The 13,073-nt window shown below is 40.3% G+C and overlaps 1 protein-coding gene across 1 annotated transcript in view; it reads right to left on the minus strand.

Moving 5' to 3' along the window:
* Positions 1 to 13,017, minus strand: part of LOC103149856 (potassium/sodium hyperpolarization-activated cyclic nucleotide-gated channel 2-like) — a 37,288-nt gene extending 24,271 nt beyond the window's left edge. The window contains exons 1-3 of the mRNA XM_016680217.1: positions 11,921 to 13,017; positions 8,522 to 8,945; positions 1,853 to 2,014 (exon numbers count right to left, since the gene is read on the minus strand). Coding sequence (XP_016535703.1) covers positions 1,853 to 2,014; positions 8,522 to 8,945; positions 11,921 to 12,774 — 1,440 coding nt within the window. The 5' untranslated portion in view covers positions 12,775 to 13,017. The remainder of the gene's footprint in view (positions 1 to 1,852; positions 2,015 to 8,521; positions 8,946 to 11,920) is intronic.
* Positions 13,018 to 13,073: the final 56 nt, after the last annotated feature.

The following is a 13,073-nucleotide window of genomic DNA, read 5'->3' on the forward strand; positions in this document are numbered from 1 at the left end:
TTGACCCTTCTCTGACACCGGGAAACCGCCACATCGGCAAAACATAATACTGAAACTGGAGTTGAATACCAATCGGTATCGAGTACGAACACAGCCACATGAACAGAGACGGCGTCGTCAGATTCTAAAGCACGAGGCTTGTAAAAGGACAACCCAGGGAAGAAGAAAGTGGCATGAAATCTATTCTGAATTTGGTTTTCCAGACAAACCAAGAGCCCAGAGTTGACAATCTGACAAAGGCATTGTACAGAGTTGGAAGCAATGTACTCTGTTCTGCCATACACGTGGAGGAGAAAAAAAAAACAGATGGATCGACAGAGATGCAATGATGATATTCCTCAAGGTCAGCGAGCGAGCATGCAGACACATCACAGGGAGTCTCTCATTTTCTTTGGCGCAAACTGTGGTAACACACCTATCCAAATAAGCATGTTTATGTCATAAGATTAAGCAACCTGACTGTGTTGAATCTATGTGCCAAAATAAGGAGACTGTGAATTAGCAAATAGGACGTTTGGCTAGCGGAGTCAGGCAGCTGTGAAAATAGTCTGGATCTGAAAAAAGCTACAGAAGGGCCATTATTCTATTCTAGATTATGCTCAAAGTAACTATTTCCAATTACAGCCCTGAGATTTTTCTCCTTTGATCATTTATTTCCAATGTGTGCTGCTCTTTGCCATTAATATGATCTTAACTAAAGTTTTTCCAAGGTTTTCCCTGTGTCTGGTCATCACTTCTGACCGATTCCCTGTCTCTTGTAGAAAAACAAAATAATTCCCACAGCATAATGCTGACGTTGCCTGTATTCATGTTGATAATGAAACAGTTGAACCAAGTTATTAATTCGTGGGGTGCACTGGATTTTACCGAGAAGAAATATCAGGTTTGTATTGTCTCAACTCTAAAGGTGTAATGATTTCTATTTTCTGCCTGCGTAGCTTTTTCGTTACATGATAAACTCTCCGAATGCTACAAACCCACGGGTACGCCATGCAGGTGTACGGGTTCGCACGTCCCGACTTTAAGCTGGCCTCCAGCCAGGTCAGCCATCAGCTTCCAATCTGCTACCTCCGAGGCAGAATGACAAATCTGACAGAGTGCAGTTTAAGTCACAAATGTTAAAGTCAAAAACAACTCCGGAGGGTTTGCAGTTTTTGCACTCTCGTTTGCATTTGCATCAACATTTGCAATTTGTGTGTTTCTGTGTGTCCAGTGGCTCGTGAGGTGAAGCAGGACACATGGGGGAGTCTATGGTGACGTTCTGCTGGTTGACCGGAGCTTATTTGGTTTTTGATGAAACGGACAAAAACAGAAATGAACTATGAAGATAAGAAATGTCAACTGAGAAATTGCCTGTTCTAGAGATGAATTAGTGCCACTAACTCTCATATTAATATTTTTAATAATGTTTTTCATCAGTTACAGCTCTAGCTAATAGCTTTTCAAGTAACTAAAAAGTTTATCTATCTATCTCTGTGTAATAATTCTGAAGGAAAGCCTTGTGGGGACATGGCCAAACAGACAGCTTCAAAAAAAGCTCTTCTTCAGCATCTCCTCTCCTCCATGTTTTTTTTAGCGAGAGCAGTCCTGCGCACACACATGTGTGTGTGTGTGTGTGCGTGCGTGCGTGCGTGCGTGCGTGCGTGCGTGTGTGTGTGTGTGTGTGTGTGAAAGCTCCTCTTTGGGTGAAACTCATTTTCCTAATCTGACTGCATTTAACTCTCCACTTTGCTCCAGCGGAGAATGCGTTCCATGTTTTGATTGTCGCTGATTTGTTGCCAGGCATTTGTCGTCTGCAATTTCCGGCACGAGCTCATTAAGAAGCGCCATAGAAACAAGGCGCACTGCTCACCACCATCTTGTTCAGTGACACCCAGCAGTCAGACGGGAAGTCCTGCAGCATGGGAACGAGGAACTGCAGACAGCCGTCCCAGTGGCACAGCAGCAGCATCATCCCGATCAGGTTGAATATTCTCATCACAGCACTAGCCAGGTCATAGGTCATGTGGAAGATCTGTCAGCGGGAGCAGAGACGGGAAGAGAGGTTACACAACCGGAGAGCTGGGAGGGACGAAGCGGCGCTATACGTGTGATTTGAATTAACAATCATTGTTTAAACAGGCACAGTCACAGCTCGGCGAATGGCAAACACAGCCGGATCTGTTTTGACCGCCCGTCCAGAACGGTGCAACACATTCATCGGCAACAGATTTCCAAGCTTTGTTTTGGAAGATGTGGCTTTTATTTGACCAGTCTACTCTACAGACTAGGTCTTCATTAACCGGAAAGCTTTTCACGACAGCAGCTCATTATGAAGCAATAAGGGGAAAACAAGTGAAATATAAGCTGAGGTACACTAATGAATTGCCTTTGACTCATAGAAAAGTTTTGAATGCTCTTCATGTCAAACAAATCACATGCAAAAACCTGTGGCTGATGACTTAGACCACCGGAGTTCAACTAATATGGGCTGGCCAGCTGCTGCTGACACAAAAATAAGATGCAAAATCGATGAATTGTGTCTTGTTTATAGATTTTGTCAGCCAAAGGTACAATTCAAAATAACAGTAGAGTTTATGACAATGTGCCAACAATGTCTGGAAAAGTTTGATTGAGGTATTTTACATGTCTGAATAAAGATGACGAAATATCTGTCTTTATTCTTTCTTTCTCACTTTTTTTACTTTCTTCCATCCATCCATCCATCCATCCATCCATCCATCCATCCATCAGTGGAGGACTATCCATTTAAAGATGTGTAATAACAGAGAAAAATAAAAGCAAACAATTATTTGTTGGAAACCAGATAATAGAGTTGCATCAATTCTAGTGCAAAGTTGATTTTACACATTACCATAAGATCTAGGCTAATAAGAACGTGCTTTAAACAAACAAATGCGTATCTAGTACTTATTTCTACATGTCACATTTAACATGGCGCACTCATCTGCGAATAGGGAGAGTAGCTTCAGCCGTGGCGGGGCGGAGACGTGTATTCAAAGGTCTAATACAACAGGTTTAGAGCCAGGTCGCAGGTGAAAAGTTGTGAACGTTCAAGGAAGAAATTTTGATTGAAATGAACATCTGGGCGATTTGCTGGTGTTGCTTCTCTGCTTAAGGTAAGAGTCTGGTCTCAGCCTGGTCAACACTAATCACTGCAGTCTCCTTGGCAGTCAGCCAGGCTGGGTTGCCACTGCGTGCGAGGGGAGGCGGGGTGATGGGGGGTAATTTTACATGGTGTGAAATCCTTATTTAACTGGGCCAACTGGAGAGGCGTCACTAAATCATAAGTAAAAGTGTATTTGCCCAAAAGGGACAGGAGAAGTGTCCAACAGGCAAGCGAAGTAGGCCAGACACTGCATGTCTGCTTTCTAAGTTTATATATTTATGTGTGGCAGAGAGCCCCGGCTCTGAGGGCCCAGCTGATGGCTTCTTGTTCCGGAGCATGCTAATCTCTCGCAAGATACACGTCAAATAGGCCGAAAGTGTCTGGAGATGTAAACGATCACAGGAATTTTACAGTGTGGGAGCAGCGAGGTCGGGAGATTTTGTCATTCCTCCAGTCGCATCAGAGACCCTGCCGAGGTCGCTGGAACATTAAAAACAAAAATCATATTGTTCTCCACTTGCGATATGCATGTTGTGACGTTTAGAGGTTTACACAGACCTATCTTGGGAAGGATCTTAGCTGCTAATGAAGCACTGGAGTCTTTTTTTTTTTTTTTTTGCAGGAAGGAACAATAATACAAAATACATTCTCTGCAACTACTAAAAATAAGTGCACAGGTTTGATTTTATTGTGAATTTACTCCTATCCACATAGGCTGGAAATTATACTCATGGGCTCAAATATATATACTGCTCAAAAAAATAAAGGGAACATTTCACTTTAATTTTGTGTGTGGCTCCAAATCCAGGCCTCCATTGGTTAATAAATTTGATTTCCATTGATGATTTTTGTGTGATTTTGTTGTCAGCACATTCAACTTTGTACAGAACAAAGTATTCAATGAGAATATTTCATTCATTCAGAACTAGGATGTGTTATTTGAGTGTTCCCTTTATTTTTTTGAGCAGTGTACATAAAATCCACTGGTTTTTGAATAAATGGCCTCCGGGAACCTGCACTAAAACCACATGCTTTGTGTTGCCGTCAACAGGGATAATTCTGGTTTCCTTATTTGTAAATACGTAGAAATTGTGAAGTTTATTCATAACTGGTTGGTTTACTGAAAGAGAGGCAACTTTTAAACATAGTTTATAAAATTTGAGTAGAGTTAAATTTAGGACATACCCAGAAATTTCATGCAAGCCTTCTTTATCAAAACTGAGACCAGTTTTTGATGCGTGTTTGGCTTCAGCTAACAACCTAAGCTGTCGGCCCCAGAAGGATTTCTTAAGATGTTCAAGAGCAAACTGGGGACTCCCTAGACATAAGCCATGGACTTTAAGATAATTCAGTGCCACTGGGCCTTATTACATGTTAGGGGTTAATCAGAAGAACTAAACTTTGCAAACACTGAGCTTATTTCTTGTGAAGACATGAGGATTGTTTGTAGGGATCAATATGACACTTTGAAACCTAGGGCTACGGTGGTGGTAGCATCATGCTGAGGGTCTGTTTGACAGCAAGAAGGACTGGTGCACTGCACAAAATTGATGGCACAATAAAGATAGAGGATTACCACTAAATTATTTGACACAAACACAAAACCTGTTCTTAAAAGGCATGCCAATCTTTACGTAGGTCTCTTTATCAGGAGACCATAACATAAAAAAGTGTGAGATTTATCACTAAACTGCACACGCCTTCTGGGTTTAATTGTATTTTCAAATGTATTGTTACTTATTGATCCTTTCATAAGACTAACAATAGAGAAAATAGCAATTCTGACAATGCTGCCAGTTTTGAGGTCTCAAACACTTACCGTTTTCTAGATAAATCTAAATTCTTATCATAAAACACATTTGTTTTATGATAAGTAACATAAAAGGTTACCATCTCTACAACTGAGTGTTCAAACAGGATGAATGATCCAAAACAGATCTCAAACCTACAGAAAATTTGGATCTGAACCAAAAAAAAAACAACCAATTTACATGAACTATACCGTAGTTCATGCAAGGAGTTCATAGGAGGAGTGACTAACTATCTAGTATGAATTGGTATTGATTTCTACAAAATGAAATAAATAATTTCAAGCACAGGATTTTTTTTATATATAGTCATGCCCAAGTAAAGTGCATTGTAAGTTTGGCTCCAAAGTAATGCGGGCTTCTCTTACCAGATCAGCAGAATAAAAGATTTAAATAAGAAACGCTTTAAGATTCTGCAAATATCTCCAATGAACAAAGTTCTTCTTCCATTCTTTAATCTGTTGTACTCATAAATACTGCATAATGCACCACCAAAGCCGGTGCTTTTTCTCCCTTTTGTTTCGTATGCGTTTGAAAAATGTCCATGAACTTAATGGTTTAGGTCGGTTAAGGGTGAGCAAGATGGACAAGATGTGGAGCTCACCCTTTGATTAGGCGCCGTTCACATTGTGATTAATGAGTCTCCAGGACTAATACTCCTCCTGACACCATAACAGCGCCTGGCTATGTGTCAATGTCACACCACAATCTGGGTCATAGCACATCACCGTGATCACAACCGGAAGGAGGAATATATATATAAAAAATAATCCATTCCTTTATACTGTGTGAATGCTGGCTGTGGACTCAGGCTCTCATTAACCTGAAAACAAAACAGCAGCATCATGTGGCTCCTGCATCAGGAAATGACCCCCTATGTTCTCACTGATGCTCATGACTTCCTTAGTGCTGGTTCAAATTTCTGATAAGGTAAAAAAAGAAAAAAAAAAAAAAAAAAAGCCTTCTGTTTAAGTCCTCACCTGGAAAAGGTTATTGAAATCATTACAACACACAGGTGATCTTCTAGAGAGCACCACCTGCAGAGAAGTAAGCTGAGCAGAGAGGAGGGGATCTAAAGTCTGGATCGAGCTGAGCAGAGCTGAGCTCGGCTGAACTAAGCAGTTCAGGCCAGAGCCATTATTTTTGCTGCTGCGTTTGAATCGGTAATTGTGCCTCTCACTGAACTTAAATTACCACTCTGTAATCAGAGGAGCAGCGGCTTCTTCAGAGCACACGCACACACGCACATACACACACACACACACACACACACGCACATACACACACATACACGTCGGATGGTAGATGTTTGGTTTGTCAGACTGATCTGTTTGTGCGCAAATTAATAAAAGCACATGCGGCCGGTAAACCAGGCAGTAACTGTTGTTTGTGCAGCCATGATGGAGCATATGACGAACGATAATGCATCTGTCTATTGATGAAGCTTATTTTCTCTGCAAAATGATGAGTCATCCATAAGCTGCTTTTATTTTGCTTTCTTGTGTTATTTTAAGATTTTCTTGTGACTTTTCAAATATCTTGTACATTTTTCTATTTTTTTAGGCCATTTTAAGCTGAATGTAAACAAACTCAAAGGTTGAACCAGTGTTAAATCAAAATAAAATAACTTCTCAAAAAGAAAAAAAAAATGTTAGCAAAGACGGAGCAGCTGAAGGTTAATGGATCTTGTCGGTCTTGTGTTAGATGCTGTTGATCTGCTTGGACTTTTATTACAGGCCTGACTCATTTCTGTTTGTCCTCCACTTAACCAGTTTAACTGGACAAGTCTCACAATAAATAGAAACATGCTAAGTGTTTAATAAATAAGAACAAATGAAAGAACTGAAGAGAAACTAAAGCAACTTGATTTAACAGGGAATAAATGAAGAGAAGCAGAAGTTGGAAATAAATTATTATTATTATTATTTTTTAAATTTTCATCAGAACTCTTGCTGCAAGGTTTTGGGTCAACTGAAGGATGTTCACTAATATTTTTTGGACTTCCTGATTGTTATTTTAAGAGCCTACCCTTAAAATAACAATAATTATAATTTTGGCAATATTTCTGAGATAAAAATGAAAGTCCTGGAAACCTGTTTAATACAGGGCTTAAATGAGACGCCCTAGTCAGAAATAACATTGATCTTTTATACCTTTTACCAGAGCCCCATTTAATGCTGTAAGAAGTAAGTAAAAGACAGAATTTCAGAAATTAGACATATATATATATATATATATATATATATATATATATATATATATATATATATATATATATATATATATATAAAAATGGAAACTTCCAACCCTTTCTTACAAACAGTGACCAGCTTTTTGCATGTTTCCTTGGTGATAAATCATTGTACTAATATTTAGCCATCCTGCTAATCTTTAGCTCTTTTCACAAATTCCAATCAGAGTGAACTTGGGTTTCTGTTTGGGCCATTTCAAAACATTAATATCATTTCCACTCAGACCCAACATGTTGGTGAAATTAAACAATTTTTGAAAATCTGTTTTAGATCAAGCTAATACATGGGGAACGAAGAATTCTGGGCATTATTAGATGCATCTTTTGTTTGTTTTTTTTTTTGTTTTTTTTGCTCTCGTTCAGTTAGTCTTTAAGCTCCTTCTCATGCCTTGTTTGTCATGTCTCATAAAACTGTAAAGATAAAATCTGTGTTAAGAGAAACGAAAAAAAAAAATGCAGTTAATTTCACCGAAATGTTTGTTCATGTTCCCACGACGCTGCCTTTTTACTTTCCTACCGACAAGCATATACTACGCTTTAATTAACTGCATCAGTAAACTGGGTTACGGTGATCTATAATCCAGCCACCGGGTTTACTGTGATACCGCATTGTAAAACCTCATTTATCCACCTGTAGGAAAGCTATTATGAACGGATGCACGGTCGAGATATGTGAAACACAATTACTTGTTTAATCGCATGAGCTGCTGCAGAGAAATCCAATTTTTCATCATTAGTTTAAGCATGGTCGGAACGCATTCGCTTTTGGGAGAGGCCGATACCTCTTTATTATGATTATGTGGATTAAACTGGACATTTCTCGCGGCTTCCGACGTAAGAGCGATGAGCGCCTGTGCTGTAAAGCGAAAGTGGCGGAGGGACGGAGGTTGAAAAATGTCCGATTATGTGAAAACTTTGCCACATCCTGCACATACTGACGTTGTCTGCACAGGCAGAACGTGGGATAGAAAAGTTGAAGACAAGTCACTCGTTCTGTTTGGATTTTGGTGTGAAAACCTTAACAAAGAAATACAAGAGAAGACTTGCAAAATTTTGGCATATTTCTAAAATCAGAACTTGTTTGTTTATTCCCACTTTTAAAAAAAAATAGTTTCAATTTCAAAGTTGTTTACTCCTACAACTGATAAACTAAACTTATTTTGTAATTTGAATTATAACACTTAAACAAACAAAGCACTTTTCTAGCTGAAATCTGTATTTTGTTGCAGTTAGATACTAAAGTGAAACAAAACCCCGGTGCTTTTCGTCAGTGACTGTTTACCCACTGGTGATGGGTACCAAACCATCTTCCTTTTCCTGCACTTAAAGGACAAAACGTGAACATTAGCGTACCTCCTCCCACTGGTGGATGTAACGGATGAGTCTGGACAGCCTGAGGAGGCGCAGCAGGCTGAGGATCTTTGTGAACCGGACGATGCGCAGCGCCCGGGCCGTCTTGTACACCTCCGAGTCGATGCCCTTCTCCACAATGAGGAAGATATAATCCACAGGTATGGAGGAAACAAAGTCCACGATGAACCAGCTCTTCAGGTACTTCTTCTTGATCTTCTTGGGATCCAGGATGATCTCAGTGTTGTCTTCGAACACGATGCCCGTCCTGAAGTTGAGCACCAGGTCCATGAGGAAGAAGGTGTCCGAGACCACGTTGAAGATGATCCAGGGCGTTGTCGTCTCGTCTTTGAAGAAAGTAATCCCAACCGGGATGATGATCAGGTTGCCGACCATGAACATCAGCATGGTAAAGTCCCAATAGAACCTGAGCAGAAGATGATTAAAGTAAAGACTTGTCCGTGCCGGGTCCAATGCTGAAGCTTTCAACATGATACGTTATGAATACGTATTTCTGTGTTTGCTCTGACTTAAGGTCATCTACAGCAGCTACCAGAATTGGTGGTGAAGATCCTTCAAATATATCCGTCTTTAATCGCAGTAGCTTAAAAATCTGTTAGATGTTGCTTTGATTTCAGTATATTTATTCTGTGGCGGAAATAAAATCAGTATTTAGAAATAACCGTCTTTGTTTGGCCTCCCAATAAAATATATGCAACTGAAGAATATGTTTGAGTCTTTTGTTTTCACTTGAATAAGACACTTGAGTTATGACAGCATGAGACACAGAGGCCTGTTTCTCTAAGACCCCTTAAAAAGGGAAGAGACAAAATAAAATGAATATGACATTTTTAATTGGTGATATTGATTATGATTAACTTTGCTTTTCTTGTTTTGTTTTTGTTTTTTAAATCTTGTTACTTTGCCATTACATCAGGTGTGAGAAAGAAGGTTAGTTGGGAGACCAACAGTAGTGAATAGTGAGCAGGAAGGTAACAGAAGTGAAAGAAACCTTCAAAGTTTATTGTTACTGCTGCAAAAAAAAAGTGTCACCTTGGGAACACAAAGTGGCCATAAAACTTGTAGATGTGACACGGCAGGCCTTTTTTTTGACAGGCATGGCATTAAAAAGCTTTTTCTGTCAAGGCATTGCGATAAATAAGTGGAAGTTGCCAAACAACTCTGGGACTGTAACTGGCATAGTTTGCTTTCATCAGATAGAACTAAGGATAATCTTAGGATTATTTCTCAAAGTCCCAACAAATGCTGTTAGAGGGTGTTGCATCATGAACTCATTGGAAAACAGGAACTTTTTCTTTAAAAATCTCAGTCAATGTTAATATAGTTTACAGCTACAGATAAAGTTTTGTATTTATTCACCGGTGTGCCACTTGGCCAGGCATCCCCAGCGAAAAAGATTTTATCTCATGAAACTTCCTGGTAAAATAATGGATAAATAAACAATATAAAACATGCAGTGACAGTGATTTTGTAAAACATCAACAACAACGACAAAAAAAAAAAACTCATAAAGTGGACTTTTTTATATATTCTAAAGGAAGGTATTCAAATTACAAGTCCACCTTTTCTTAAACGCTTCAGTGTTATGAAGATGAATTTTATTTTAAGGATGTTTACACATGTTTATTGTGGCTGTCAATAAGAATTAAGGGCACAGTAAAATCTGAACTGTCTAGACACAGTGCTGCTATTAGCACACTGATATCACATGCTTGCAAAGATGCTGTTCAGGCCCCAGCAGCATTCTTAACTTTTACTGGAACAGCATGAAGCAAATCACCCTTGATGGGGACATACTTAGAAAACAGTGCTGACATTTACAACAGAGATATAAGCTGATAGAGATTACTTTAATTTTCTCACTTTATTCATTTTTCACCATTTTCACGACCAACGTTTGATTCAGAAATCATTGAAAAGTTTGTTTTATTTTACTAGATCAATTCAAAAAGTGCAACTTATTTATTGTGCAGTTTCCTTACATGCAGAGTGATAACCTTTACGCATGTATTTCTATCAGTTTTTTATGGTTATAGCTTATTGCTATTGAAAACCCAATATTTCAGTTGTCTCAGCATTTTAATGTTTCATAAAATGTTTATTGACTTATAACTTACGACTATGTTTATGTTCTATTGACTCAATACTCAACTGTGGCTCTTTTTGTATTACTGCATCAGTGCAGCATGGCATGGTTAGCCATGCGTTTATGACAGCCGTCGGCCATTTTGCATTGTTGGCTCTGGTGTGCACTCCATAGATTCTGTATTGGGTTTGTATCAGGTGAGTTCAGCATAGTCATCAAATCAGGTATTGATACTTGGTAGTCCTGTTGGAAAATGAAACCAGCATCTCCATCAAGGATGCCAGCAGAGGGAAACAGTCCTCTAAAATTTCTGGGCCGTTTCTCACACCCAATGAGGTTGTTGTTATTCTAGTTGCTTGTCACCTTCTGGTGCCACACCGTTTCCTTTCACTAAACATTCCAATATTGGAGACAATATATGAATGTTGTCTTCTATTTTCTAATACTGAAGACAGCAGGTTTTTATGTTGTCTTCACCATAGTAAGCTAACAGGTAGCTTAGTATTTAAGCTAACTACCTGTTAGCAGTTAGCTTAATTAGGAGGTAGCTTTTATGGCTAAAGCTGTCAATGACTTGTTTCCTGGACAAGTGAGAAGTTGGCATTCTCCGTCCTGATAGTGGCTCATAACCTGACTATAACAAAACTTCTTTATGTTAATCAAAAATCACTTAATCAATATTAGACATGTCTACGTTCTAACAATTAAATAAACACAAATAATGTCTTGGAACATCACTGTGTGCAGTTTTTTTTTCTTTTAAACTTAATTAATGACATAAATTAACTTTTTTGTGATATTCTAATTTATTGATAAATTCCTGTATGAGAGAAGGGCGTTTAGTAAAGAAAATGGACGATAGCTTGAACTATCCATGGTGCTGAAATCGACTTTTTCTACGTATTCCGAAGAAACTTGTACAAAACTGACATGGCTTGCCTGAGCCCAGATGATTAAAAAGCACTGGTGTGAACGCAGCATTTTATCAAATGGACGATGAAAAACATTGACCAGCGGCCTCAATAAATCTCAATATGTGTCCATTCAAATGGGAAAGATAAAAAGAACTGAGTATGCTTAATGATAAATAATTATTTTTGCGTGTACTTTAAAAAAAAGGGGGTGTTTAGGCTACATTTGATATGTTTGGTCATGTGTATAATTTTTAGTCTATCGAACATCATTTGCTGACATCAGAAATCGTTGCCTTTTTTTTTTTTAATTATTATTATTTTACTTCCATTCACATACAGTAAAACTTTATGTTCTCGAACCCATTGCAGACCGCCCCGTACCTGAAGTCGCTGTATGGATGGATAATCCAGTTCCCCGCAGACTTTACGCGCTCCTGCTCCTTCTCCACCGCCTTCTGGCTCCCGAACATGCGCAGGGAGAATTTGTTAACTCCAGGCTGGAGCATGGAGCTGAACTGCCGCTGCATGTACGTCTGGTTCCCCCTTGTGTCCCCATCGTCCGGAACTATCTGAGAACTGTCCTCCGCTTTAGAGAAAGTGACAGAGTTTCTTGACTCCACGCCCGGCGGCATCTGACCTTTACTAGTCGTGGCGTTGGAGAAGGAAACTCTGGAGTCCTTCTTCTCCGTCGCTGCGCTGGTCTTGACCTCAGTCCCGACGGGCCCCTGAATTAGGGACCCCACGGAAGTGACAGAGGCGTCCATCCCCCCGGACTGCCCCTTTCCGTCCTCATTCTCTACGGCTCCATCCGCCTGCTTCTCTTGTCTGGAGATGAGAGAAGACAGGCTCCCTGAACTGGTCGGGTCCCTTCTACAGTCTCCGTTCTTGTTGCATATCATTCCGACGGGCCCCGCTCCTGTCACGCTTGCCTCCGAAACTGTGTCCCCTCTGTGGTGCTCTGACGCGGAGCCGCCCCGGCCACCAGCAGCCTCCCCGGGGCATAACAAAGCGGAGTCGGCGCTGTCAGCGGTGCCCAGAGGTTCCTTAAAGGAGTCCTCGTCCTGCAGGAGCCACAGCTCGTTGTTGTTGCTGGAGCTTTTGCGTGCAGCCCCGCCTCCAAGCGTGAATCTCTTCATCTCGGTCCCCCAGCCGCTCCCATCATCCGCGCATCCGCTCAATCTGGCAGATACTGGAGGCGCCAGAGGCTGCTGGAATCTGGGCTCCTCCTCGTCCATCACACCGGCAGGAGGAGACTCCCTTTATACCTTGAACCTGGAGAGAGGAGGAGGAGCAGCAGCAGCAGCAGCAGCAGCTCTTCACTTTCCATTCACATCACTTCAGGGAGAGGAGCGGCGTGGCGTTACTATGGCTGCACATTGTCAGCTGTTCTATTGTATGTCTGCAATAAAGACCGAAAGATGATGACATGACGGTCAGCCTTGGGAAACAAACACACGAAGGTAGCTTCTGCAAAAAAAAAAAAAGCCCTCAAAAACAACAACAACAACAACAACAACAACAACAACAACAACAA

The sequence above is a fragment of the Poecilia formosa genome, unplaced genomic scaffold (assembly GCF_000485575.1).
Source record: "Poecilia formosa unplaced genomic scaffold, Poecilia_formosa-5.1.2 Scaffold237, whole genome shotgun sequence".
In the NCBI taxonomy this organism is placed as follows: domain Eukaryota; kingdom Metazoa; phylum Chordata; class Actinopteri; order Cyprinodontiformes; family Poeciliidae; genus Poecilia; species Poecilia formosa.